At 51.5% G+C, this 27,444-nt stretch overlaps 1 protein-coding gene across 2 annotated transcripts in view; it reads left to right on the forward strand.

Annotated features, from left to right (window-relative positions):
* The window catches only part of PRKCB (protein kinase C beta), a 119,208-nt gene that overhangs the window by 80,894 nt on the left and 10,870 nt on the right, over nucleotides 1–27,444 (forward strand). For both annotated transcript variants that reach the window (XM_040574215.1, XM_040574214.1), the window contains exons 9-16: nucleotides 199–345; nucleotides 6,048–6,221; nucleotides 9,645–9,736; nucleotides 10,706–10,768; nucleotides 12,481–12,619; nucleotides 15,055–15,135; nucleotides 15,356–15,463; nucleotides 20,904–21,044. In XM_040574215.1, coding sequence (XP_040430149.1) covers nucleotides 199–345; nucleotides 6,048–6,221; nucleotides 9,645–9,736; nucleotides 10,706–10,768; nucleotides 12,481–12,619; nucleotides 15,055–15,135; nucleotides 15,356–15,463; nucleotides 20,904–21,044 — 945 coding nt within the window. The remainder of the gene's footprint in view (nucleotides 1–198; nucleotides 346–6,047; nucleotides 6,222–9,644; nucleotides 9,737–10,705; nucleotides 10,769–12,480; nucleotides 12,620–15,054; nucleotides 15,136–15,355; nucleotides 15,464–20,903; nucleotides 21,045–27,444) is intronic.

Here is a 27,444-nt window from a genome sequence, read left to right on the forward strand (position 1 = left end):
GGATGAGCTGGGCTGAGCCACGTGCTGTGTCTGACCCGCACCCAGGGCGCTTAGGGAGGCTTCCATAGTTTGGTGTAGCTTTGAGCTAGCAAAGAGCTGATTAACGTGGGATTTCAGGAGCATTCTCTGTTTTCATCAAGACATTTCAGCACGTTGTTTTCAGTAATTTTTCTCTTTTCTCCATCTCTGTCCCTGCAGAGAGCCAAGATTGGCACAGGGTCCAAGGCTGCAGATGAGAAGACGACAAATGCCATTTCTAAGTTCGATAACAACGGGAGCAGAGATCGGATGAAACTTTCAGATTTCAATTTCCTGATGGTGCTGGGAAAAGGAAGCTTTGGAAAGGTGTGGTAGGACATATGCATTTGCACGTTCTGTATTTAAAATGTTTGTAACATTTCTGAGCAGTGGCCGTGTGGCTGCTCTAGCCCAGGAGTCCGGAGCCCTGCTCTGCCCTTGCTCTGCCTCGTGTCTGGTAATTGGGGTCCGGTTGTTGGCTGCCTTTGGGGCTCTGGTCCTGCTGCGTCACAGTGACAAAGACTTGAGGTGTCGGGTTAGACCAGCACCACAATGAGACGCTCCCTTTGGGAAGCAGGGTGTGTACTGTGTCTTTAAAGCTCTTTTATTTGGGCTTTTTTTTTTTCCCCTTTAATAATTACAAATATACATGAACATTTTAATTAACTTTCCAGGCTGGTTATGAGTGGTAACAGAATTTCATTCTTCTAGTAATTATGTGACTCGGAGCCTTCATTTTTCTTGGGGTGTTGCCAACTTTGTCATGATTTCCATTAGAAATTCCAGTCCCCGGACTGCTGCTGTGACTTCAAAGCCCAGGCCAGGAGAAAGGTGGCTGGCTGCGTGCACCAGCGCTGCGTTTACGGCTGTGACAGATGGCCTGACGCTGCTCTGATTAGCGAACTGCCTTAATTGCAGGGAACATTGCTCTGCCTCCAGGCAGATCTCTGGGGTGGAGGCAGGACAGAAACAAGAGGGGAGCGCTGCCGACACACCCGCAGCGTGCACAGGGGCAATCCTGCCTGTCCCGGCTGGCACCCCGTCCCTCCCAGCCTCCTGCCGCTGACACCTGAGCTCTGGGAGCTCCCAGCCTCTGCCCGGAGCTTGCTGCCTCCCTGGAGGGGCCCGTGGAGAGCTCAGAGAGGCACTGGCACAGCTTTAGCAGAAGGACGGGGGCAGCTCATGGTGGTGCCCAGCATTCAGAGCACCCCCGTTGCCCCTGCGGGCGATGCTGCTGTCGCCCTGTTTTACACGTCTGCTGCACGCTGGCGACGTGGGTGAGCAAGCAAGCACAGTGCTAGTGCCCATGCTGCTCCAGCCTTGTTCAGCGGTGCAGGTGATGGCGCTGGACCAGCTCAGTTGCTTGCAGGTCACAGCAGGCGCAGCACACAGCTCAGCTCTCCTCCCGCAGCTGCCGGGTGCTGGAGGCAGCCACGGAGGTACGCGGAGTGCGGGGGTGCCTGCCTCATCCCAGCGGAGCCAAAATCCCAGCTCTGAACACCACTTACTGCTTTTAGCCTGCCTCCCTCTCTCCCTCCCTCCCAACAAATAATCTCTTTTAAAGTCTGCTGCTTGGCATCTGGAAGCTGTAGTTGTTTTTTCCCCCTCTTCCTTCTTTTAATTTGAGAAACATTAGCAAACTCTTCAGTCGGCATCATGGCTTATATAAGGGAATGTGTGACAGAAACTGTTCCCTGGAACAGAATGTTATAAATATGCTAATTAGCGCTTATTAAAACAGCACATTGGTTTGTACGGGGAGATGCAGCCTCACCCTCACGTGTGCCTGCGCCTCGCCAGGAGCCTTGCCCCGCGTTTCCGCTCCCGCGGCCAGAGCGGGCACTGCAGCGTGCTCCGGCACCGCGATCTGCTGCGCTCTGCTGCCACCCAGCCTCTGCTGCGTGGGTCCCCACAGCCCCTGAGAGCTCCCCGAGTGTGACCAGCGGGGTGTCAGTGAGCCCGTCGCAGGCATCAGCTCGTTAACCTGGTGGCACCAGCAGCCCGGATTTGCTGCCGCGTTTTCCTTCCTCCTCTGCTGTGGCTGTGCAGGATGAGGAGTACCCATGTGTTGGCCTTGCTTTCTCTGCGTTCAGCATCAGAGTATCTCCAGTTATTATGCTGGAGCATTCCCAAACAAATACTGTATATTACAGGAATAAATCAAGTTAAATATTAGCTTTTTGTGCACCAAAAAGAAAAAAAAAAAAAAAAAAAAAAAAAAGCAGTTTAATTTCCAGAGAGTGAGCTGGCAGATGAAAGTCCCCACTGAGCCAAGCAGCAGGGTCTGGGGGATGGAGGTTCAGCTCTGGTTTTGCACTCTGGAAGACCAGAAAATCACGGGATTGAACACCTCACACGGGCATGCATAGTTACCATAGGGGTGCTCAGCAGCAGGATGCGGGGCAGCCCTTGGTGTCCCTGCCCCGGCTGCTCTGGGGCTGCCCCCAGCTGCCCCCTGCCCGGGCTGGGCTGGCTCTGCAGGCACCCCCGGAGCTGCAGGCGGTGGCAGTCCCCCCCCCGGCTTGGCAAGGGGACGGGAGATGTTCCCGACGGAGGAACACAGCGCTTGGCACAGCCCGCCCCGGGTTTGCTTTGCTGTAATATAAATAGAGAGAAGTTAAATTCTGGGGCTTGCTCATATTTTTGTAGCTAATCAATCTGTTATGTTATCAAACTGTCAGTCGTTTTGGGGGGGTTTAAGGTGTTTTTCTGAGTAGGGCTGATACTTTTGCCTCTGCTGTTATGGATTAGAGTGCAATGGGAGACAATTTGACATTTTTGTGTCCCATGAAAATCTTCATGCTGTAAAGTGCTCTCCTGCCCCATCCTGATGTAGAATGTGTCAGAGGACTGGTACCTGGTGCACACAGGCAGAGCAGCGGCCAGGGCCCAGTCTCTGGCTCGCAGAGAGGTGCTCCAGTCCTGGGCACCTGCTGCATGGTGCTTGCATGCCGCCTCCTCGCAAACACACGTGTCCTGCGCAGCATGGTTCAAGGCGTTAGCAAACTGCTCTGGGCGAATTCACTTGTCCTAATCTTTTTGTGTTTACAAAGCAAAGGGTACAAATCTTCCTCGCTGTCATTAGCAGACGTTGCTGAAGCCGGCTCATCGCTGGCTGTCCTTCCCCTGAGAATTCAGCTGTATCCATGCTGCAGTCACCATAGGAACCGCGATGCCAGCGAGCTGGAGCCAGCCCTGCCGGCGCACCGAGAGCCCAGAGCTCGGCGCGGAGCTCAGCCTTGTGCACCAGGACAGGCTGTGGGTGCCGAACCTGCACCGTGCCGGCACCATGCTGCGGAGCAGCTGCAGGCAGGGCCTGGGGTGCTTGCCCCAGCCCCGCAGGCTGCGAGCTGCCCCGCCTGCTGCTCGGGGAGCAGGCTGAGTCTGCTAAGGCTCACAGACTTCACGCTTGTCGGGCAGGGTGCAGGAGGTATTTTTGTGACGGGCTGTAAAGCAGAGCCTGCAATCCCATCTGCATATGCAAATTCAGAGTGATTACAACATCCTGAACAGCATTAGTCTCGATTTACACTTCTGTAGCTGCTCGCTCTGCCAGCCCAGACGTGAAAGAGCGATACAGTAACGCGGATTTCTGCATCCCCCTTGCACACACTCAGACGTGCACTCGCCCTTGCCCACCGAATGCCCCTCCGCGATGTGTGCAGTACTGCTGATTTGTAGGCAGCTGCAGAGAAGCCCTTTTGCATTTTACATGTCAGTAATGCAGGGCTGGTTGGCTCAGCTGTGGCTCAGGACTGCTATGTCATTGGAAAGCTACTGCATGAAACATTTACAGTCCGTGTAAGCCCTGGAGCAGTTTTTTGCATTAATTCAGTGCACCAGCAAACCTCTGCCTCTCACCCCGCTGCAGAGACCGAGCGCTCTGGGCACTGTCCCCTGGTCGGTGGGGACGACTCGGTGTCACCCCCCGCTCTGCCTGGGATTTTCTCCCCTACAGGCCTCCAGTCAGCAGAGTTCAGTCCCCACAGCACTATTTACTGCTACCAAACCCCATTCTTCAGCAGCCGATTTTATCTTTACATTTCATCTTTTTGTAGCTCCAGGGAAATTTCCTGGTGTGTTCATCTCCAAACACACTCCGTTACCAACAACAACGCTCTCTCCCCTGAGAGTCCCCAAGCAAAATATCTTGAAAAGCACCAGGATGCTTTCCAAGCTCTGCTCCACGCTGTGATTTCTCTGCTTCCCAAGTGGACTCCTCCTGCTGTTCCCCCCGGAGCAGTCCGTCCCTGGCAGTAACAGATGCTAGGTTCAGAGATTCCCTGTTTTATTTGCTTTTTCTCTGAAAGGGTTATGGGTAGCAAGGTACGTCCGCACACTGGTGACACTGCATGTGATCCACTGACTTCCACACAAGTCTTCATTTTCTCTTAACCTGTCCTTGGAGTGGCTGCTTCTCTTTTCCACCAACTTTGAACTGCCAGGGCCCAGGTGGGCTCTCCCAGCCTTTAAAAAATCAGCCCCGTATTTTAGCACCTGTGCACAGCAGCATTGCTCTAGTGCTTGTGCCCCGTGCTGCAGAATCTCAACTTTCTTTAAACATCAGCAAGTAAATAAATCCGTTACTGAAGTCGCTGCTCTGCTGTCAGTCTGCTTTTTAACACTGCCGATGGATGAGGACGGTGTGTGTTCGCTGCAATCCTGTGCCCCGCTGATGAAAATGTAAATGTCAGTGGCTTTTCCAAAGCACTTGGCGCTCAGAAGCCCTGATGCCTTCCTCGGCTAATCCTGACAAGCAGAGTGTCAAGGACAGCCAGCCTGTCACAGAGCCAGAGCGAAGCGCATGAAATGAGCCAAAGAGCCACATGCTTTTAAAAAGTACTCCCTAAATGTGACTGTTATTTTTGCTCTAACAAGTGGGCGGGCAGCAGAGACCTCAGCCTGGCAGCTTGTTGCTGCGGCCCCTGCCTTGCTGCCTGGCGGTGGCAGCCGCCGTCCTGTCCCCACGCCTGCTCTGCCCCAACAGGACCAGGGGGCCGGGGTGGCCACTGGCCCTGCCGCGGGGCAGCTCCGTGCCCGGCTCCTGCTGCCCTGTGGGGACAGCCAGGGGCCGTGGTAGGGGCAGCACAGTGCGGGTCGTCTCTCCTTAGCCCTGCCTGGGACCTGCCGGCGCTATCGCTGCAAACCCGCTCCAGAGAGGAATGCCTTTCAGTTCCTTGCAGTTCCACCCTTTTGATGTCGAGTTCTCGTAATTTATTTTCAAAACATCCTGACTGCTGTTCCTGATGTGACTGGAGGATTTCAACAGACTCTTCCAAATGTAGAGCAATTCATTTCCACTGAGCTCTCAAATCAAACGTGATGCGAGACTGAGGGAGAGGAGCTGGGATGCAGCGCGCTCCCGAGCCCCCTTTGCTTTGCTGGCAGCAGGAGGAGCAGCTTACGCTGACGGAGCGTGGTGGAACGGCTGGGGGGATCCTCGCTGGGGCGGGTGTGATTAATGAGAGAAATTTGCACCAGCAGAAGCAGTGCATCCCATTTATTGCAGTAAATAAATCTGCAAATGGGTGAAAATGGTTTAAAAAGTGAGGTTGAATGGTTTCTTCTGATGAGAGGAGGGGGATTTGGCTGGGCGATGGGCTGGCACGTAACAAGGTTTTGGGCTGGCATGTAATGAGGTTTTGCTTACTGTGCGCTTTGTGGAGGGTGTTTGCGAGGCAGAGAAAATCTTGCTGGTTTTTGTGTACTATTAGCTATGTACTAACTTTTCCACTGCAAGTATTTACCATTAAAAAAATGGTAAAATGGTGAATGGTCTGGAACTGCATCATGGGCAAAGCACCTCGGGCTGGGTTCACCAAGGGGACTGGGCCATAAGGATGTAAATGTGTTACCTGTTACAGCAAGAGCTCCCAAATACTTTTGAAAACATCACTGGTAGCTTTCAGTACCATTTGGCACCTGAATCTCTTCTGAAGGTTGTAATGAGAACTGCACAATACTAAGCGGACTATAGATGTGGCAGATGTGTGTTCACCGACATCCCACGTGTTCTCTCCCCGGCGCAGGTCATGCTGGCAGAGAGGAAGGGCACCGACGAGCTCTATGCCGTTAAGATCCTGAAGAAGGATGTTGTTATCCAGGACGATGATGTAGAGTGCACCATGGTCGAGAAAAGAGTGCTGGCTCTCTCCGGGAAGCCTCCGTTCCTGACCCAGCTTCACTCTTGCTTTCAGACGATGGTGAGTGCCGGCACCCTGCCCGGGGAACCTCAGCCGTGCTGCTCTGCGTGCCCAGGGCAGGTGGGGAACCCCTGCACCGGACACGTTGGGAGCCTGGCACTTTGCAAACCAGGTGTTGTTCTCTTGGCTTCGCTTATGAGCCAGTGGGCAGAACCCCTCTTCGAGACTCCCAGCATTGCCAGTGTCCCAGGGCTGATGCTTTCCTGGGCTACTGCTTGTTTATGCATTTTAGCTTTTCTAAAATGTGCCATTGCTTTCAGCAAACTTATAATTTGCTCGATTTGCTTGCAGAAATGCCTTTGTGAACAAAGTATTTGTGTGTGCACGTTAGGCTGGAGGCTGTAATGGAGAAGATCTGCGCCCTCGAGATTTTTTCATTAGGCAACTTTTGATTGCGTTGATGTGGTTTTGCAGCCCTTCAGAAGGCCCCCTGCCTGTGATTGGAGTTATGATTCAATAGCGAAGTGCTGTGCTTTATCTCTGAATTCATTCTTGTGATCAAAAATCAGAGTAGGCAGTGAAAACTAATACAAAACGCAGGAAATTCAGTTTGAAATGGGTGTGCTATTGAGTTTGTACAAATCAGAAAAGGGGATGGGGAGTGGGGAAGGGGGACTTTTAAAGCAATCTGTGGGCAGCCGTTGGGCAACCTGTAAATGAAAATGTCCAGGTATGTGTCAGCAGGAGCGAGGAGAGGTAATCAGTGCAGCCCTTTGGAATGACGACAATGCTATCCAGGAGGATTACATTTTAATATTATCCCAGAAATTCCATTTACCAAACACATTCAGTGTATTTAAAGAGCGTGGACCAGCTTTGCAGCACAGTAATCAAACTGTGGCAGGAGAACCTATTTCACACAGCATCTCTTTGGCATCTGAAGTGAGTCAGTGCGGGATTATTCCTGGCAGACCTATAGTAGCTTAATAGTAATCGTATTTGTAATGTAATCAAAATGTATAGCAGGGTGTATTATCAAATGCTGGCACAAAGCACTTTGATTTCTGGGAGCACAGTCCAGAGCGTCCTTCTCAGCCTGGGCTGTTAGCTCAGCTGACAGCTGGGGGAGAGAAAAGCCTGAAATCTGCGTTTTAAAGAAGTGAAGATAAGCGATGAGAGAACTGCGTGGGCCCGGAAGGAGAGGGAAGCTGTAGCCCCCTGGAGACCAGACTGGGGGGCCCTGGGGCTGTGCCCAAAAAGGTGCAGGGTCTGCACGTGGGCTGCTGGGAGGTGCTGATGTAGCTGGGTGTACCCGGCCCTCCCTTCCCTTCCCTTCCCTTCCCTTCCCTTCCCTTCCCTTCCCTTCCCTTCCCTTCCCTTCCCTTCCCTTCCCTTCCCTTCCCTTCCCTTCCCTTCCCTTCCCTTCCCTTCCCTTCCCTTCCCTTCCCTTCCCTTCCCTTCCCTTCCCTTCCCTTCCCTTCCCTTCCCTTCCCTTCCCTTCCCTTCCCTTCCCTTCCCTTCCCTTCCCCCTGGGGCTCAGCCCCAGCAGTGGCACTGGGAACAATAAATTCCGGCTGGACGGGGACTTGGTGGTTGTCCCGGCACCGACTCCTGTTCACAGTGCGGAGTCAGGCGGGAGGTGGACAAACCAAATGGTTGATCAGAAGGCGGCGTTGGAAAGAGCCCCCGGAGTCTTGTGCTGGCTGCTCCAGAAAGGGGCCCCGTGCCGCCAGCTCCGTGCAGGCGGTGTCTCAGTATCTGCACCTTGCTGCTGCTCGGTGAGCTCGGGAGCTCCAGACTTGGAGAGACCCTGTCCTTCCTCCCACGGCAGGAGCAGGACAGATCCGTCTGCGTCCCCCTGTTCCAGCCTGTGGGCTGGCCAGCCATCTGGCTGCTTTATTCGTGATTTTTTTTTTTTCCCCTGAGGCAGCATCATTCTCTTCTCCACCCAAATGAGGAAAGCTCGAATCCTGCTTTTAGAGCTCAGCTGGCTGTTTCAAGAGACCGTCTTTTTAATATTCTTCCTCCCTGAAGTTGATCGATATATTTAGGAAGCAGCTGCAAACAAGCACAGTGTCGCTTGGCCTTCCAGTTCCCGTCAGCAGACAGTGGTGTGACAGTGGCTGCTGAAGGTGACCTTTCCCCCATGCGTGGCTGCTGCGCCGCGAGGCTTGGCAGAGGCGGGCAGGTGCAGAGGGGTACGTGTGGCATTCCTGGTCCGCTGATGAGCTGAAACCCCTCTTCTTTCCCATCAGTGCCTCTGTGTCTCTGCTTTGTCTCTTTCAACCTCTGTGTCTCTTCTTTGGGGTGTCTGCAAGGAGGGCTCGGGGCCGGGGCAAGCCTCGCTGCCTAGGGCTGTCTGTGGGCTCCTGCACACTGGGGCCCCGTGGGCAGGTTTGTGAAGGTTGTAGGGAGCTGGTTGTTGTAGGAAGGGTGACTCAGGCCTGATGTGACAGCGCTTCGCTGTTCCCATCCGCAGCTGACGTGCGCCTGTGCTGGAGCACAGATGCCTGCTGGTAGTAGGGAAGATCCATTTGGGCGGCCGTCTGTGCCCCACTTCTGCAGGCACTCAGGCGGTCCGAAGACGTCGCTTTTCCCTCCCCCAGAAAAGCTCTGTGCTTGTGGCAGGGGGAAGCTGACATGTTTAGGTTGGTGGTTTTGGCGGTCCTGCATGATTTTCTTCGGAGACATTTCCCATTTGAAAAAAAGAGCTGTGAAACATCAGAGGGAAGTGGCATTTCAAGGGCATGGCTCCTCCAGGGTAGAAGTGTCCCTGGCATTGAGCTCCCGCCTGCCCAAGGCTCCCGTGCCTCCTGGGACTGGCAGGGCTCATGCTAGAGCTCTGCTCGGGATGCTGCATGGCCGGACACAGCTGCTTTTGGTTTATTAACCCACGGTTCTGAGCTTTGTGGGAATACTCGGGTCTTGTTTCTCATCTTGCTGATCTCCTTGGGCTTGGGGCAGGGCACAGTGCGAGCCCAGAGTGCCCCGGCACACGGGCTTGGCTTCCACTGGCACAGCATGCTGCAGAGAAAACCACGACTTTTAAGAGCTTACCTGGAACTTTCTCAGGTCTGTGCTTCTGTGGCTGCCCCAGTGTGGAAGCAGGGGAATGCTTTAATACCAGCTAGGTGCTGGCTCATCAAATGCCCTGCAAAATGGGCTCAATGAAGAATGAAAACTAATTCGTTAATGGCAATGAAAAACCTCTGTTGTGGGAATTCTTCCACTTGCTATCAGATCTATCTGCAGAAGTGTATGAGGTTCAAGTCCAGAGCACTGGAAAGGAATTACCACATCTGTCTCACGGGCTCTGTATGAACACAAACTCCACCTGCACCCCTTGGGGAGGGCAGTAATGGTAATTGTATTGCCATGAAAAATACAGACCGGAACTGTCAATTGCTTTGGCCATTATTTGTGACCTCTGCAAATTCCCTGCTCTAATAATTCTGCTGCTAATTGTTTTCTTTTTTTCTTTAGGATCGCTTGTATTTTGTGATGGAATACGTGAATGGTGGGGACTTAATGTACCAGATCCAGCAGGTTGGGAGGTTTAAAGAGCCACATGCTGTGTAAGTTCAACAGACCTAGTCTGATACCTTCAGGGTAGGTATTTGATGTATTTGTGTCAGTCTCTGGAAAAACAATCCAAGGCACAGGCTTTTGTGGTGCAAGTCCTGAGCAAAAAGAGAGGGGAAAGGAAGGACAGCAGGAGTGGGAAGATGCAAGACAATTCTTTGGTGCTAAGGATGCCAGTGCCTCCGGCTCCTCTTTGGGGTACATTGCACTTGTCAGTGGGTAGATAACTGGCCTCCATGCACGTACCAGACAGGGAGGTTTGGGGGAGGCGCAGGTGTAGGAGGCAGCTGAGGGCTCCTGCCCACAGCGCTGCCCCCACACCTCGGTTCTGCCCGCGCACGCCCCTGGGATGTACGAGGGACATTTGGGATTTGGCTGCTCTGCAGGGGTTGCCAACCAGGGTGCTCACTGGTGGCTTTTGTCTCCTGCTCCCTGTGATCTGGACAGAGCGGAATGTGTTTGTGAAACCCTTCATATGCTTAATTAACTTAAATAGTGAACGGAGCCCGGATGGGTTTGAACCAGCATCAGGCACACAGGGCACTCTGTAGCTCTGGCACAGCCCTCCGAGACCCAGAATATTCTTCAAAGAAAACAGTGGCAGTGCATGTTATCCCCTCTGCCTCACCAAGATGACAAATAACTTCTCAAGCTGCATTGCCAGCACACAGTAACAAACAGCCATAGATCCCAGCTCTCTCTTATAGAGAATTTGTGTAACGAGAAGTGACAGCCCCCTGCTAGCCCACAGCAACCTGATCACGTCTCTGCCCGATACGGAGCGGAGGGTAGGTTGTGTCCTTCTCGTGTGATGCTTGTCTGGTATTTTTATGTTGTGGCTGTCTTTATCCTTTGGTCATGTATGCCCAGTGTGTTTCTTCTAGGGCAATTGGATCTGAAAGGTTTTCATTTTGATTTATCTCCTTTAATTATCAGTCCTTCTTTTAAATCTTTCATTTCAGATTCTACGCTGCAGAAATAGCCATTGGCCTCTTCTTCCTGCAAAGCAAAGGCATCATTTATCGGTAGGTGAGCAAGTTCCTCCACCCTCTCTTCCCCAGAGAACTGCAGCCGGAGCAGGTTACAAGGACAGCAATGCAGGGGCTGGCCAAGCTGCTCCAGGGCCCTCTTGTGTGCCACTGCCACAGGCGGAGGTTGACGGCTGTGCACTGGGCGTGCATGCCCAAAACAGGGCTGGGAGCCTCGTGGTGACACTGTTTTTTCAGTGTGCTTGTCTTTGTCCTGGTTTTATAGGAAAGAGAGCTCATAAAAGCAGCTTTGATTCTTCTTTTGCCTCTGCTCCATGCGTTTCTCTCCATACAACGCATGCCACTGGCAGCAGGGACTGACTCTGAGCCACGTGTTTTGCTGCAGGGCACTGTTTTCCTATCATTAAATTAAAGTAAGTGCTTATGGAGGGGTTATTCTAAGAGCTCAGTGCAAGTCTGTCACTTATAGTCAGATACTAAAACTTCTTTTCCATTCGCAATATGATTTACAGCATCCAAGGTTAGCTGGATGACTGCTGAGTGCGGGGCCATGCTCCGAGGCTGCTGGTTAAGCACTGAAACTCGTGAGCCGCTGCCCTTCCCAGCTTGGGAGTATTCCCAGCGCCCAGGGTAGAGCAGAGCATCCTAATGAGTGTCAGACAGCATTAAGTGCTTGCAAAAAGGAAACGCCAGCTGCACTACTGAGTTGTGAGTTGCTGGAGTTCTGAAGATGAAAGAAGCGGAGCAAGCCTGATGTGAGGGATGATTTTTGCCATCAGCTGCTGCAGAGAGAGATTCTGGGTCTGCCAGTCCCCAGTGCCCCTTTCTTCCTCCAAGTCTGAACACAGACTCGTGTTCACTTGTCTTTGGCCGATCAGGGCTGGAAGCACTGACTAGAAAAAAACTATCTTAGAAAACAGCAAGAAGTTGTAAATTTTGCTGTTCCTTCTATTATGCTCTTACCTAACCAAGCAAAGTTGAAGCATGCCAAGCAGAAGTATTTAAAGTGTATTTTTGCCTGTCGAATGTTTTTGACTCCAAGAGCAGCCCGATATACTTTGTGTGCGAAGCACGTTACGACAGTGACACTGTTGTGCTGTAGCTTTGGTCCCAGCCCTCCATATGCTTTGGTCCGTGTTCACAAATTGTGCCCCAAATGCCGAGTGTTTGCCACAAAGCTGTCCTTCAGCTCTGAGGACCCATCCTGGTGAGGGCAGGCAGCGCTGGGAACTGGTCGGGGATCGTCTCGGCTGGAGGCACCTCCGGGTTGTGCTGGGGAGCAAAGCTCTGGTGGGAACGGCCACGGCCATCACAAACATGCTGTGGGCGAGGATCAGAGAGAAACAAGGCTGATTTGTATTTTCATGGGGGAGAAAAGCACAGGTGATACAGGGACTTTTGCTGAGTAGGTACCTTCTTATTTGTTGCTGGTGAGCTTTAAACACACTTTGATTTTCATAGGTGCGAAAGAAAGAGCCATTAAATCTGTCTCCCTGCCACACTGAGAGTATTTTCTGTCATACACTTAAAAGCGATTTGCCCAGCGTGGTGTTCCTGCGGGTTAAAAGTAAAATAAACACTTCATCCTGACATCGCCGACTTGTTTGTACACATTTCCCCACATGTTATCCTACAAAGAACCTATGTGAGACGAGGCCGCAGCTCGCTCCCAGGGGTCAGGAGGTTTGTTACTGCTGCATGGCCTCGCTCGTGGTCATCTGTGTAATTGCTTTACTTTGACTTTGTAGGGACCTGAAGCTGGACAACGTGATGCTGGACAGCGAAGGGCACATCAAGATCGCCGACTTCGGCATGTGCAAGGAGAACATTTGGGACGGGGTCACTACCAAGACCTTCTGCGGCACCCCTGACTACATCGCGCCCGAGGTAGGAGACCTGCAAGGCAGGAGGTGTTTGGGGACGGCGCTTCCAGGGGGGAGAACCTCCCTCCGAGGGAGAACCCGCTCAGCAGGAGCCACCGTGCTCCCGTGGGGTCCCAGCGGGGGCCGTGGGGAAGGTGCCGTGCCGGGGAGCCCACGTCCCTGCCGGCCCCGGGCTGGGAGAAAGGAATTACCTGTGGGTAACGGTTCCCTGGGAAGTGGAGATTTTTGGATCCCTCCAGCTTGCTGCCTGCAGGAAGGGCTGCGTGCCTGGGGAGGAAAAGTGCCCTGCCCATGCCTCGGGATCACTCCAATTGCTGTGTGTTTGGTTATCGCTGGCAAGATGAAGTCGCACACGGCACTTACGTGAAGTGCTGTATGGGTGCAATTTAATGTCAGATTTGTGAAATTCAGGTAGGTAATTATTCGCAGACGTCTGTTCCCTTGAAATAAAAATATCCCTCTGAAATCTCACTTTGCTGAATTTTCAATGATGAGATTAATATTTATTCATTTAAATATTTTAGTGAGATTCTCTTTGCTAGGACAGTTAGGTGCACTTGTATGCTAAGCTATGCTGTGTTTTGCTGCAGCCAGAGAGGCTTTTAATTACTAGTTCAAATGTGTATTGCGTATCCTCGTCCCACCAAGATTAATATTGGTGTCCTATTGCTACGCAGCTCTCTTGCTCTGTGTGATTAATACTCTTTCAAAGCAGGACAAATGACCGGTTCTCTTGGTATTTGGCTGAGCATTATCATTTACACTCTTATTTTCTTCTGCTTGCTCTTTTTTTTTTTTTCCAAAAGAAAAACAGGAAATGGGAAATCAGGATAAAAATCACTGGAGTGTCCAGGGATCCCATTAAAGCCTGCTACCAGTAGGTCTCAGAAGAGAAAACATACACGTCCCCTCCTTCACAACTCAAAGTGGGGCACTGAATTCCATCGTGGCCTGCTGCAGGGTGGCCAAGGCAGTGGCAGGGCCCGGCCCCATGTCCTGCAGGGCAGCGTGTCCTCCCCATGGGACCCCCGTTTTGACCTTTCCTGGCACGCGGCTGGCGAGGTCAAATTGCAGACAGGTTTTCTCGGAGGATTTCTTCCAGGCACTGCTGTCTTTTCGGGCCTTTCTGGTCTGCGCAGCTCATACCTATGTTTCCCCGAGCGCTCATAACCCATCCAACACTCACGTGGGAGGGACTCAAGGTGCTCTCGGTGGAGGGATGTCGGAGCTGATGCTCGAGGTCTGATCTCAGCAGGATGTGTGCGAGGCCGAGGCCGGCCTCCAGGCTGGGTGAGGTGCCCGGAGGCTGGGGAGGCTGCACGCGGAACCCCGAGGCTGCGGGGCTGGAGGACGGCCGTGCAGGGCTGGCAGACCTCTCACACGGGCGGCACACGATCGGCATTCGTGCCTGAGCGCGTGAGTCTTTGCAGAATAGAGTTCAGTAATTGAGAGGAATAAATTGGGTAATTGTTTTGCATTAAGTAGCAGATGGCGAAGCCCAAGGCCTGTCCAACCCCGAGCGCTGAAATGCCGCCCGTCAGCTGCACCGAGCAAACGAGCCAGAGCCTGGGATGGGAGCCCCTGGGCTCCGCACGCAGCCTGGGCCGAGCCCGCCCTGCTTGGGGGCAATCCCCGTGCCCTCCTGCAGGGCTGTTCCGTTACGGAAGTCACGGGATTTCAGATTTTACAAAGTAAATCATGGAAAACATAGGAATATTCATGTTTTCGTGCCTTATCCGAAATACATTTTGATATTAGAAATTAAAAACAAAACCTGAAATTACGTCAGCGTTGACTTCAACTGCAAAACAACCGCATTGCTCAGCTAAGGGTGGTGCTGTTAGGTTCTGTTAGTTTTTGCTGTTTGTTTGTGTGTGTGTGTGAGGGAGGTTCTGTAATAAATAAGAGAAAGCAAACTGGCAACCTGGAAGGCAGAGCGTTTTGACTACCCATATTCTGTAAGCATGTTTTGAAGGGCCTCAGACTGTACACAGAGGGCCAAACTCTGGGTTATTTCAAACCAACTGCACTGAAGTCAGCAGAAAAAAAAATATTGCATCAAGGTAACCACAAAGAGCTCCTGCTCCTGCCCCTGTTGAAGCGACATGCCTTGCTGTGAGTGCTCTGAAAGGGCACAGTACATGTGCTGGAGTTTTGCCTGAATCAGAAGGAATCTGTCCAAAATCAGAGTGAATATTCTGGTGTGGGTTTTTTTTTCCCAATATTTAGTGCACATCTGTAGAGTGATTTCTTTTAAACTTACTGGATCCTTGGCCTATTGTGTGTTCTGTTTATAATTGCAATTTCACACTATTTTGGAGAATCGAGTCTCAGTAAATAACCTTGTCCTTTTGACCCGGACTACAGCTTGAAATTAGTTTGCATTGTGCCAACAGGTGAGAAACGGACGTGTAATCCTGCTGTTTGTGTTGTTTTCAGATAATTGCTTATCAGCCCTATGGGAAGTCGGTGGACTGGTGGGCATTTGGAGTCCTGCTCTATGAAATGTTAGCTGGCCAGGTAATTGAATTTTAATTGATTCCTATGGGTTGGTGCTAAATTCCGTTGTGAGCATATGCCGACATGCAATTTGTTCTGGTGCTGGCAAGCAACGGGGGCCTCAGTTCCATGCAGGAGATGGAGCTGGGACTGGAGCCGTGGCGTGGTGGTGAGGGGCTGCGCTGCTGCCCCCAGGGGCAGACAGAGAGACACCGCTGAGCCTCTGCTTGCTTTGCTCTAGGCTCCCTTTGAGGGAGAAGACGAAGACGAGCTCTTCCAGTCCATCATGGAGCACAACGTGGCCTACCCCAAGTCCATGTCCAAGGAGGCGGTGGCGATCTGCAAAGGGGTAAGGGCTGGCCGCTGGTGGCCGCGAGCAGCGGGTGTGCTCCCGTCAGGCTGCGGGCTCCCGGAGCAAGTTCATTTGGGTTGTGGTGGATAAAGGCTGGCTAGGTCCTGATGTTGCGTTCGTGGTTGTTGCTTGGGGCTGAGCCTCATCTCAGCCAGACAGTGTTAAGCAGGGCTATAAATATGTTTTTGTGTAGGAATTTTAAAATGTTAGCTTTTAATAGTTAATATTTAAAACTTCTGAACATTCTATATCTCAAAATAGTGTTTCTATCTACAAATGACACATCTTGCATTTAATGCTCCCACTGCTGTCCCTTTCCAGTTTTGGATTCCGAGTTGGTGTTACAAACAGGATGTTTGCTTCTCTAATGGGGCAATGCTGCTGAAGGAGTTCCACGCTCAGACTGGGTCCCAGGGAAGCAAGGCTTCCCCGGCCACTTGGCAGTCACCTTCAGCAGAACACAGTAAAATTGACACCTCGATTTAGAAACCACACTAGTGACTAAAGGGGGAATTTCCACAAAATTTCCTCACCTTCCTTCATTCTCTTGTCGGTGTTTTGATTGTGGCATGAGGGGAAAGCCTGCTGGTTTTGTGGCTGTGCAGGAGGATGGGAAGATGCTGTGTAATGCTGAACGCCCTTATCCTTGCCGTGCCTGAGGGAATGATGCTTCTGAGCGAGCAGAGGCTGGAGCAGGGATAGATCTTTCTGCCTGCTTTGTTTTCTGTTGCATCAATCAAAATCTGAATGCTGTAAATAGATAAGAAAAGACCGTGATTGAAACGTCTGCTGGGTGTAGCTCTAATGGCTTTTCTCACTTCTGGAAATGTGAGGCTGAATAGGAAGAAATTTAGCCATGCGTAGAAAAGCTTGGTTCTTTATAAATACTTGTCCTTTGGCAATGCAGTGGTTCCCTCTGCACAAGTGCTGTTGCAGGGAAGTGTGCAAACACTCGTGATGTTCTTTGCCATCACCAAGCTGCTACACCAGAATTTTTTCTTAAAAATATGTGCAGTATTTAGGAACCATCAATAAGCTGGAAACAAAGTTTTTATGTTTTCCCCTCAAATACAGGGAAATACATTGGGGTTCCCCACAGAGCCATCGAGGCTGTGCTGTTTGGGTTGCTGTGTGGCAGGTATTCTGGGAGGGCACAAAACCAGCCTTGTGTCAGTCCGGAGGAAAGCAGTGGAGAAGCCCCCACGTTTGAATGTGAGGGACTTGGTACTTTACTGCCATCCTCTCCCAAAAGGATTGTAGAGGAATTTTGTTGCTCCTACACAGTTTCACTCTGGCATGTGGGTGCCAGTCATCACTTGCTGTGGATTCGGATATTGCGTTGTACAGCTCGGAGATGAAAAGCATTTGACGCTGAAAGCCTTGCATCGGCATGAGCCAAGTAACAAGTGTTCATCAGGGCGAGTTGGCTGGGAAGCAGGATGGAGAGTTAACCAGAACACAGCTCCTTGACACTACAGTCAGTGCCAATTAGTAGATCAAATGGAGCACTTTCCTTCTCTGCTGTCAGCTCAGATTTTGTTCTGAAGGCTGATGCAGGAGCTGTTGTTTCCGTGGTGCGGGTACTTAGTATTGCCGTCTGAACCCTGGCTTGGTTATGAGGACCCAGCTCCCCCATCACCCAGGCTCCTGTTTTGAGCTCGTGGAGCAACGAGCTTGTGCATGCACAAGAGTATTGGCACAAATAACCAGCCCTTTTCCTTCCCATATGGAGGGCTTTGACTGTGCCTGAGGAAAGCAGCCCTTTCCAGGTGAACAGATTGCCTGTGAGCATAAGCTCCCTCCTTAATCTCTGCCTAGTAGCAAAGGCATAAAATGGTATGTTTGCCTCCCCAAAGTTTACAGGTATTTAGAGCAGTGTTTCTGCTGGTGGGGCTGCCCCAGAAAGGCAGATAGTACCTGCTGAGCGCCCTGCTTCACCGCAGTGGCCTGCGGGTACAAAGAGGGTGGCTGAGAGGCTGCGGGCGCTCTGGGGCAGCCACTGTGCGTGCTGCGTTGGGATCAGCCGGAATGCCAGGAGCTGCTGGGGTGCTCTGCCGGGACGGGGTGCTGGCACCGGTCTGGCAGCAGCAGGGCTGTGACACCCCCCTTACTCTGCCCCTCGGTGCGAGGCGTGCACTGCCGAATGAAGCCCATGAACACGTAGCATCTACTGGCCTTCAAGAGACAAAAAATAAAGCTGCAGTGAGGGAAAGTGCTTGAGTCCAGGCTTGGACGTGCCTGTATTTAAGCCACCAACATCAGATATCAGATATAACATCACATTGCAGGTGATTTGCATCTTTCAGCATCCTTCCTCATTTACAGAAGTTTGAAGGGTTTTGGTGCATTAGTGTGGGGATTAAATCAACTTGTTCCTGTTTAATACAAACAAAGCTAAATGCTTATCCTATGTAAGCCAGGAGAATCAATCTGCATGTTTATGGGGTCCTATATATCAATAACAGATGGTGCCTTCATGCTCACATGAATAAAGGCACAATAGGAAAACAAGAAAATTTAATTTTTTGATGCATATATTGAAAATACTGAATACGTGTGTTGTAGTACAGCTCTGTTCAGCTTTACAGGCAGGTACATGAAGTAGAAAATCCTTTATGATTCATTAATCAGGCTGAGCTGTTCTGACTGTGGTGTGCATTGGTGTTGCAATGAGGAAACCGGGTTTAACACCAACACTTCAATTTAAGCACGGGGGGTGTGCGTGCAAAACAACTCCCAGCACAAAGCAGCAGGTAAGAAACAAGGTTCTGGCTGGGAGAAGCTAATTAGTAAATGAGCAGAGGCCGTGTTTACTGGTGCGTGAGGGCAGTGTCTGTAGAACAGAGGGGCGCTGAGGGGCACGGCGGCTGGCAGACGTGTTTCCTGGCGCAGGCAGGGGCCTGCTCTCCCCCTGGGTCACATCGGTCCGGCACCGGGGCCCGGCGGGTTTGGGTCCCCTCCGGGGACGGGAGCAGCCAGCGGGGAAAGGGCTGGTGCCCCCCAGCCTCCGGAGCATTTGCAGCGTCCCTGCGGTGCGTGCTGTGCAGATAGGTGACCTTACATCCCGGCACCTCGCCCTGGGTGAGGCTTTCACAGCTGAATCTTATGCATGGGCATCTGCGAGCTTTAATGTCTGCCGAGACGCAGATCCTGCAGACACAGACCTGCTTTCCCTCATTGCCTCAGATGATCTCCGGCAGTAGAAGTTAAAGAGGTGTGTGCATGTGTTCAGGATCGGCACGTAATAAGCAAGACCCAAGAACAGATTTCTTTCCATGTTTGCTGAATGCAAACTAAGCAATTTGCAGCGACAGCCAAATCACTAAATCAGTTTATTAGCACATTTCAGGCTCTTGAATTGTTGTCAGAGACTTGCTTTAGAAAAACCTTATTGAGACACAGGATGCTTTTTATTTTCCTGCTCTAGTACAGCTAAGCGGGATCTGATTGAATTGTCAGGATGCTGTCCAGAGCCTGGCAAGGGGATGAAAAGATCCTCTTGTTTCGCTGAGCCTGCGTCAGCCTGAAGTGGGTGTAGCGGGAGGCAGCGCTCCTGCCCTGCCGGGTCTCCTGCCCTGTGCCCCGTTCCCCTCTGCTGGCAGCGGCGGTGCCACCAGACCCAGCCCGACCTGACCCACCAGTCCGTGCTGCTCCGTCAGCAGCTTCTTTCACCTTGCCAGGCATCTTATGCTCAGGCATACTTTCTTAAAAGAGGCTGCATGCTGCAGTGTCAGAGGAGACCTCATTATCTACCTCCCAGAATAAAACACAAGTTTGAGAAGAATCCCACCGCTGTTTCTGCTGCTGTCCTGCAGCCCCCAGCCCCTCCACCCGTCCCCCTGTGCCCCCCATACCCGTCCCTGCAGCGGCTCCTTGCTGGGGCCCGGCCCTCCCGGCTGCTGCTGGTGCCAGACACATCCTTGCCCGAGCAGAGGCAGGGCTCGCCAGCTGGAGAACCACTTGTGCAGCTTGCGAAGCCTGGTGGCCCCTTGCTGGTTGCAGGTGGGCTTCTGGGGGTTGCTGGCTGGCTGGAGAAGGTCTCGCTCTGTCAGTATTTGAGCTGCAGGTTGCTGTGGCAGCTGGTTCGCCGTGGATGGAGCCCTATTTGCCAGCACAGTGTTTATCAGCCCTGCTCTCACTTGTCATTTGTTAGGGTTTTTTTTTTTTGCCTTTTTTTTTTTTTTTTTGCTTTTTAAGTTTCTGGGTGGTTTGGAGGGTTTTGTCTGTTTGTCTTGCAGGCTGCTCCTTGCTTTCAGGTCCCTGTGGAGCAGTGCTTTTAAAGACCAGCTTCCCTGGACTAGTTCATTTCGTGCAGCCATGAGTGCGGTGGCAGACTCGTGTCGAAGGGCGCGCAGCTCCCCGTGGCCATGGGCACGCCGGGCAGAGGCTGCTCGCTGCGGGGGCAGCTCCGTGCCCTGCCTGGCCCCACGCCGCCTGCGGCCCCTGCTGCTCAGGCTGCCGTGCTGGTTGGTGTCAGGGGACGTCTGGGTATAAAAACCTTTCCTGCTACTCGTCTGTGGGGTGCGGTGCCGGGCCAGCCTGGCTTCAGCCTCTGCACGGCCCAGGGTCATTGCAGACAGCCCTGCGTTTAATAAAGCAGTCCTTGTGTCGCAGGTGCACGGCTCATGTTCTCCGTGCTCATCAACTGTTCTAAATCTCTGGAATCTCCATCTTATCTCCAAACACAATGCCCCCCGGATATTAATGTTTGTACAGCCGCCCTTGATTCCCATGGCCCATTTCACTTCTCTTATTGAGTCAGTGAAGAGGAGAAGTTCAGATGATAAACAGCATTAATGGGTTGTGTGTGCTTTTTTCTGCGAGTTGACTCCTTCGTTAGAAATACGTCTCTTGTCTGTGTGGCTGCAGATCCAGAGAAGTGGGGGTACTGCTTCTAGGGCTAATGAAGCCTTTTGAGGGCAGATTGTTCATCTTAAATGGGCAGTGGCCTTTAAAATTAATTATGCAGCTGCTGAGAAGTTTGCCACCAAGCAAGCTGAGTGCTAAGCAGCTTGTTCGCACCCCACTGCCCCTGTTAGAGCCTGCTGGCAAGGCTGCAGTGGTGCTGGCAGGGCTTCTGGCAGCCAGGCGCTTCTGGTGAGCGGTTTCCTTCCACGAGGAAGAGGAACTGTGCTGCTCCCACCCTGCTCCTGTACCTGCGCTCTGCTGCGGCCTGCTGCCTTCAGCAGCTGCCAGCCAGCCCCGTCCCTGGAGCTGCTCCTGCTTCTCCCTCCATCCTCTGCCTCCAGCACCAAGCCCGCAGAGCATCTCGGGGCTCCCCGGGCAGGCTTTGCGCATCGCGGGCTGCCCTGTGCCTGCGCGCTGGGCATCACAGCGTCACGGGGACAGTGCCCTCTCCTGCTCCAGGCCCTGGAGATGCTTAGTGGAGCCGCGTGGCACTCCATGAATGACCGCTGGTGCTTTTTCTCTCCCGCAGCTGATGACCAAGCACCCTGCCAAGCGGCTGGGCTGTGGCCCAGAAGGGGAGCGGGACATCAAGGAGCACGCCTTCTTCCGCTACATCGACTGGGACAAGTTGGAGCGCAAAGAGATTCAGCCTCCCTTCAAGCCAAAGGCTGTAAGTGTGACTGTGTTAAGTGTGCTCCGCCTCTCCCCCTCTCCTGCACGCTCTTTCTCTCCTGCAGTCTCCCACTCACGCTGGTGGGTGCACATGCACACAAGCATATGTGCAGGCGCTGCTCATCTTACCCGCAGTGTGGAGGTATCACTTATTTATCCGTTCAGAAGATCACATATCTGTAGATTTGGCACATGGCAAACAACTGTTGTGAAAGAATCACTTGCTGTACCACCTGGATGCTTTGTCTCGCTCTGACTTACAGGGACAGCAACACCACACATTTCGCTCGCAGATTTAATCGCGTTGCAATGCTGTCACTTTGTTATCTCAGGGGTCAGTCTTTCTGTCTTCTTTTCTCCCTTTTTCTTAAGCTTTTCTTCCTTTTTCCCTTTCCTTTTCCCTTTTTCTTAAGAACAGGTTTTGCTCTCTCTCTTTTAAATCTAAACTTTATTTTAACATCTAGCTCAGCAGCATCGTCTGCCCCAGTTGGTAACGAAGCTGTGTTTCACTCAACACTTTCTCTCCAAGGTAAACTCGCGGAAGGCTGGAGCCTGACTTGGGTGTGAGCGCTAATGCGGAAATGCAGAGGAGTTCTGCAAGGAGAACGTGGCTGCTCCGTGTCGTGCCTGCCTCTCTCTAAGATGGGTTTCACTAGCGAGGGACGTGCTGTACGCGCTAGGGACTCGGGAGCTCTGACTCTCTCAAGCCCTGCAGCAGCATGGCACCACATATTTAAATGTCAGACAGATATTTTTGCAAACTTAACTCCTGCATAGTGATGCCTTTGCACAGACCTGGGGGGCTGCTGTCCTCAGAGGCTTTCACTGCAATGCCCACAGCATTAGTAAAGAGAAACACGCTCCTTCCTGCGTCAGGAACATGGGGATCCAGGCTGCAGGGCAGCTTGTGCTGGGTGCGGGCAGGAGTCTGAACCGCAGCCGGTTCTGCTTTCCAACAGGAGCGGCGTCTTCGAGCCACTAGCCTGTGTAGGGTAGGCATTACTGGGAAAGCATTGACTTTGATATCAAAGTGCAGTAGTACAGAAGTCTTTGAGGGCCATTTGCACACGCCCTGGTTTGTTTGCTTTGGATGGGATCTAGCCTTTTTTGCTGACGGTGCTCAGAGACCAGAGCAGAGTGGGTCTGAGCTCAGGTGGGGCAGCAGAGCGCTCCAGGGTGCAGGATCCCAGGCTCCCGAGGCTTTTCCTTACCCTGTAAGAGTCTGTTTCTCCTGAAGTCTGCGGCTGCTGTTGTTTCTCACCTCTGTGCTCGTTTGCTGATGGAACCGGCGCTGTGTCCCTCCCCTGCTGTCTGCCCTTTCCTCCTGCGCAGCGCACTGTTGCGCTGTTTGCCGTGTGTTGTGACATGGCGTTACCTCTCGTCTGTCTTGTTACAGCTGAAAACAATTCTGTCACAAATGCCTTCTCACTGTTCTTATGTTTTAAAATATGCAAATTTTATCTTGTTTTAAACGTCTCATTTCTTTAAAAATCCTTTTGATCACGGACTGTGGAACAGGCACCGGTAAGCTGTTGCCTGTCGCCTCTCACCTAACGGCTGCTGTTGGGGAAAATTCCGTGTTTGATAGGGCAGGAAGATTAGTAGAAAGGTAGGCACAGTTGATTTAGGATTTAGGTAGGATTAAGACAACTCAGGTACCTGCTGATAGCTGATATTTCAACAGCAATGCATCTGTGCAGAAAAAGCTGCTGCTTTCATGCCATCTGTGAGCACAGATCAGAGCAGCACAGCAATGAAAATCTGGGTTTGGGCAACTTCAGAATGTATTAGGGTGGGAAAGGCGTTGCTTGCTGCATCTGACCTTTAGCTATTTGTGCAGGGGCCTGAGCACCTGCTAGAGGGGGCGCTTTGTGCTTTTTACCTCTGCCTGAGTCCTTTTCCTTTTAAATCAGCTTTTATAAAGATAAGGTTACAGAGATTGCTGGCAAACCAAAGTTGGAAGATGCTGAATAACACGCAAATGCTGTGGGCTCAGTACCTGCCCACGAGCTGCAGGAAGCCCCCCGAGTGGCTCAAGGCGTGGACACCACCCCAGTTTCGCAGAGGTCACACAGAGATGTGCTAAGCACCATGCCAACAAATTTTGCTTAGCAAAAGGTATCGCAGCTTGGTGCTTGCTCATCGCTCAAGTAATAAAAGCCCCCCTTGCACACACGGCTCTGTGCTGCCCCTGCATCGCTCCCCAGGGGACAGCCCCGGGCTGCAGGCAGCTCGCCGCACAGCCCTCCCTGCTCAGCAGCACGTCGGCATCTTCTTTTATGCCATGTTTCTCTGTTTTTTTAGCAGTTCTGCGGGCAGTGAGCATGGGTGCAGGTGAGGGCTTGCCTCACCTCCCCAGTGCCCAGTCGCCAGGGAGGGTTTCACCGCACCTCTCGCAAAGCTGCAGCCAAGAGAAAAGCGGCCGCTCAGCCCTCCGCCTGACTTGGGCGTTGCGTACCCTGAGCTGAAAATAAATTCCCAAGAGCTCGTGCGTTGCTTTGTGCTTTGTGCTTGATTAACCTTTATCACAGAGACGGTAACGAGACAGATCAGGGTCTGGGTTGTCTTTGGCGTGCAGAAAGTCAGCGGTTTTGACATGGGGCTGTGCTTGGCTGCTCCTGGGTTTGGTTTGTGCATAACAATTCCTTTCAAGGATCTGCATTTACCCTGGGAAGTGTATTTACACTTGCCTGCTCTCTCCATCTCTTATTGAGATAATTATTGTTTTTGGTATCTAATTACTCCTTTACTTTACATAAAGCCTAGTGATTTGAAAAGTCTCCTCGTTTTGAAAGCATTGAAATCACATGGCAGAGCACAGGATTGCTCACAACAGGACAGTGGTTTAAAAATTCGCTTTTAATCTAATAATTTTTAATAGCATAAATGAATATTCCTCTAATTACTTTGAATTAAATGATAGTGAAATGCCATTTATAGACCAGGATTTGAAAACACTCCAGTTCTCCTGCCTGTGCATCTTAGTGGCTGCAGTTTCAGTCCCGGGGGAGGAGACCCACGGACACGGGCAGACGTGCTCGCCAGGTCATCTCCCCAGGGGCTGTGGCTGCAACCATGGTCTGGGCCAAAAAACTGGGAAAACGAGGGCGTGTTCAGCCTGCTGGGAATGCAGACTTCATCACAGCCCAAAAACAGCCATCCTTGGCTTTCTGTGATCTTTGATCGCGTCTCAGGGATCAATGGAAAATATTTTATGATGCCTTTTGTCTCTATTTGAAATCAAGCTAGAAGCTGATAAAATAAAAAGGCTATCTTCTAAACTGACAGTTTTATTTCTGCTGCTAGAAAAAAAGTCATTTTCTGGTGGCTATAAATATTAGGCAGGACACATTGGGGATTTATGTAAGATAAATTCCCACCCTCCCCCTTTCTCCATTCAGGATGGAGTGATGCCTGCACATTAATAAAGTACTAAAGGCAATTTTTCACAGCGTGGCTTTAGATAAATGTAAAAATTCATACAGCATGTCTCCCGTCCTTTAAAGAGGAACTTAATTTTAGAAGCTGTAAGGGATGGAGCTCCTGCGGGCGTCGGCCGCATGCAGCCCGGAGCAGTAGGACCCTTCTCCCTGCCCCTGCGCGCGGGCAGCCCTCGCCTCCGTACCAGGCGGCTGGCAGGGTGCTGCCACGGAGCTGCCTGGGGCGAGCAGGGTTTGTGTTCCACCAGGCACCTGGTGGCCTTGGTATGAGTGTGCTGAGCGGCACCTCTCCAAGCTAGTTTCAGCTGCTGTCACCGTAACAGGACAGCACAGATGCATGGTAACAGCCTTTAAAAGCTGTGTTTGGGGTTGGATGGAGCTTCTGTAAACCCGAAGACAATTTCCAACCTTAAAGTATTTATTTTATCCATGAGAAAGCACACCCTCCTCTTTGGGAGCTATTTGTTTTGTTGGCCAGGCAGTGTTATACATCAGAACAGAAGGTCTGCAGGAATAAAAACAATCTTCACAAATCTGGACACAAAACATTATGGATAGGTGCAAGTTCTAAAATTTTCCATCCACATATTCTTGCCTTATTGCATTATGGTGAGAATTATCATTTGCCAATATGCATATTAAAAGTATATTTGTACCTTCTATCCCAATAACTGGCAGCACTTTACAAGGATTAGTTTTTAAATCTTTCTGATGGAGTTGCTTTTGTTGATTTTTTTTAAGACAGGACATTTCTCCTTAGCGAAAAGAAGGCTAGTGCTGTCAGACATTTCACATGAGCTGCCTCGCATGTCTCCACCAAGATCTCGTGAAGCTAATAGGCAATGACAGCTATATTTTCAAAGCACTGTAAAGCTTTCAGTGTATATTGGATGTTGATAGAATCTGCAGGTGAGCTGCTTATTACCAGGTAAACCCTGCTATGTCGCGTGTTACCGCACTGATAACCTTAAGCACTGCAGACTTTCTCAGTAATCTCGCTCATAGTGTATTTTGTCTCAGTGCTGAGGGGGAAGACTGGTGACAATGTGGCCTTGCAAAGCCCATGTCTCTTTGTTTCATGATGTTAGCTTCCAGCCTTTGTGGAACTGGCAACTTCAATTTTGGGAATTTATTTTCTATTTTGATGTTAATATGATGGCTTTCAGGAAGGCGTTGGGCTGATGCTGACTTGTCAAACATCTAAAACATGCTTTTGCAAGAATCTAAAGCAGTGCTTGATTGCGTGGTCTGCAGTCTACCAGCTCTTCCCAAAGAAACTGGAGCTGTGATGGGCATTGCTCCAGTTCCTTACGGTGGGAATTACCAGCTTCTCAGCAGCCCACCCTGTGTTAGTTTCTGGATATCTGTGAACTTCGCTGCTGCCCTGCATTAGAGAGGGGTTGCTTTCGGCATTTGAACCACCCAGAAATGAGGTGCACTGCCTCAGCAATGCCCGGGAATGCTCCTGCAGACGAGGCTCTCGGGGCTGTCAGTGCGGCCACGCGCCTGCGTTACGGGGAGCTGCGACGTGGCCCTCGGACTGCCCCCAGCCTCGGCAGAGACAGGGGCTGGGATCGGACACGGGCTGCAGATGGGGACACTGGTATCGCTGGGAGGATAACCAGAGGTCAGTGCTGCCGCTTCACGGGCACATCCCTGTTAGTTTGTGTCCACCTGTTCCTCCTGGGGAGGAAATTCAGAGAGAACATGGGGAGAATTGCCTGGGGTAGGGTCTGTGCACCTAGTAGGGCTCGGTAAGGTAGGACAAGAGCAGCTAACCAGCCGGGCCTGCCAGTCCGCTCGCTTTGCTTGTGTCTTGTGACTTCATTATCCATCCCCTTACTGGCTTTCTGCTGTTGGTTTTTGTCCCGGGCTCTGTGTTTTCTGGTGCGTGGACTCTTACCCTGTCTTTGGAGAGGCCGTTTTCCACCAGGGTCTTTGTGCTTTCAATGAGGAGCTTCCACAAGGTGGCTCCTGGAGGGCATCATGTGGGCAGCATCGTCCTGCGTAACCGCAGCGCTCCGATGAAAGGCCTCTTCAGAGGCTGCATGAAAAGGCTGCTCAGGCTCCTTTGGGAAGCACTCGTTTTACTACTGTTCCAGTAAACTGGCTTGCACTGTGTTTGCCTGTTCAGTTATGGGCGTTTTGTTCGGATTTTTGGGTTTCTTTTTTGCCTAACTCCTCCCCTGGGTAACACCGACTCATTTTTGTATCAAAATACTTGAAAAAGAAGCTGTGTTTACCCTGAGTGCTGCAGTTACATGGCCACAACAGCACGGGAGCGGGGTAGGAGGGGGAAGGTGCTTTCAAGGTCTCCGAGTGCTGAGTTAGAAACCGTGTCCAGCTCAGGGCCATGGCAGGAGATGCGCTGGGGAACAGCAGCTTGACAAAGGCAGGCCAGAAGTGGGCTGTGGACATGGACATGCAAAATAGAAGGATACAGAGCTGTGGAGGAATGGGCTCAGAGGCCGGACGTGCAGGTGTTCAGCACAGCTGTAGCTGGAGTTAAATTGACTCAAACATTACCTGTTGAACTTTTTTTGGAGACTAGGGAATAATAAGTGTCGCACTTGTTGCGATAAGAATGTGGCAATAAAAACTGCCAAAAGAACACAGCAGTGGAGGCTGATGGATGTTCCTCTTGTCTTCCCTGAAACCTCCTCTCTGGCAGAGTAAGGCACTGGGAGATGTTGAAGTTTACATGTATTTGCTTTAATATTTTATTACATTTAGTCTGATGTTTATTAAAAATGTAAATCTGTTTCCTCAGCAAATGAAAGTTAAATACCAGGAGGAATTGTCCCAGCACTTTAGGCATGTGTTCTCCGTAGAGAAATGGATGGGGAGAAGTGACGGGCTGAGCGGTGCTGGCCTCTGCATCTCTCCTGGGGAGGCAGGGCCAGGAGAGCACCGTTTGTGTGACAGCTCCGATAAGAGGGGGAGTTCACCAACCCTTAA

This window comes from Cygnus olor, chromosome 15 (genome assembly GCF_009769625.2).
Source record: "Cygnus olor isolate bCygOlo1 chromosome 15, bCygOlo1.pri.v2, whole genome shotgun sequence".
NCBI lineage: Eukaryota > Metazoa > Chordata > Aves > Anseriformes > Anatidae > Cygnus > Cygnus olor.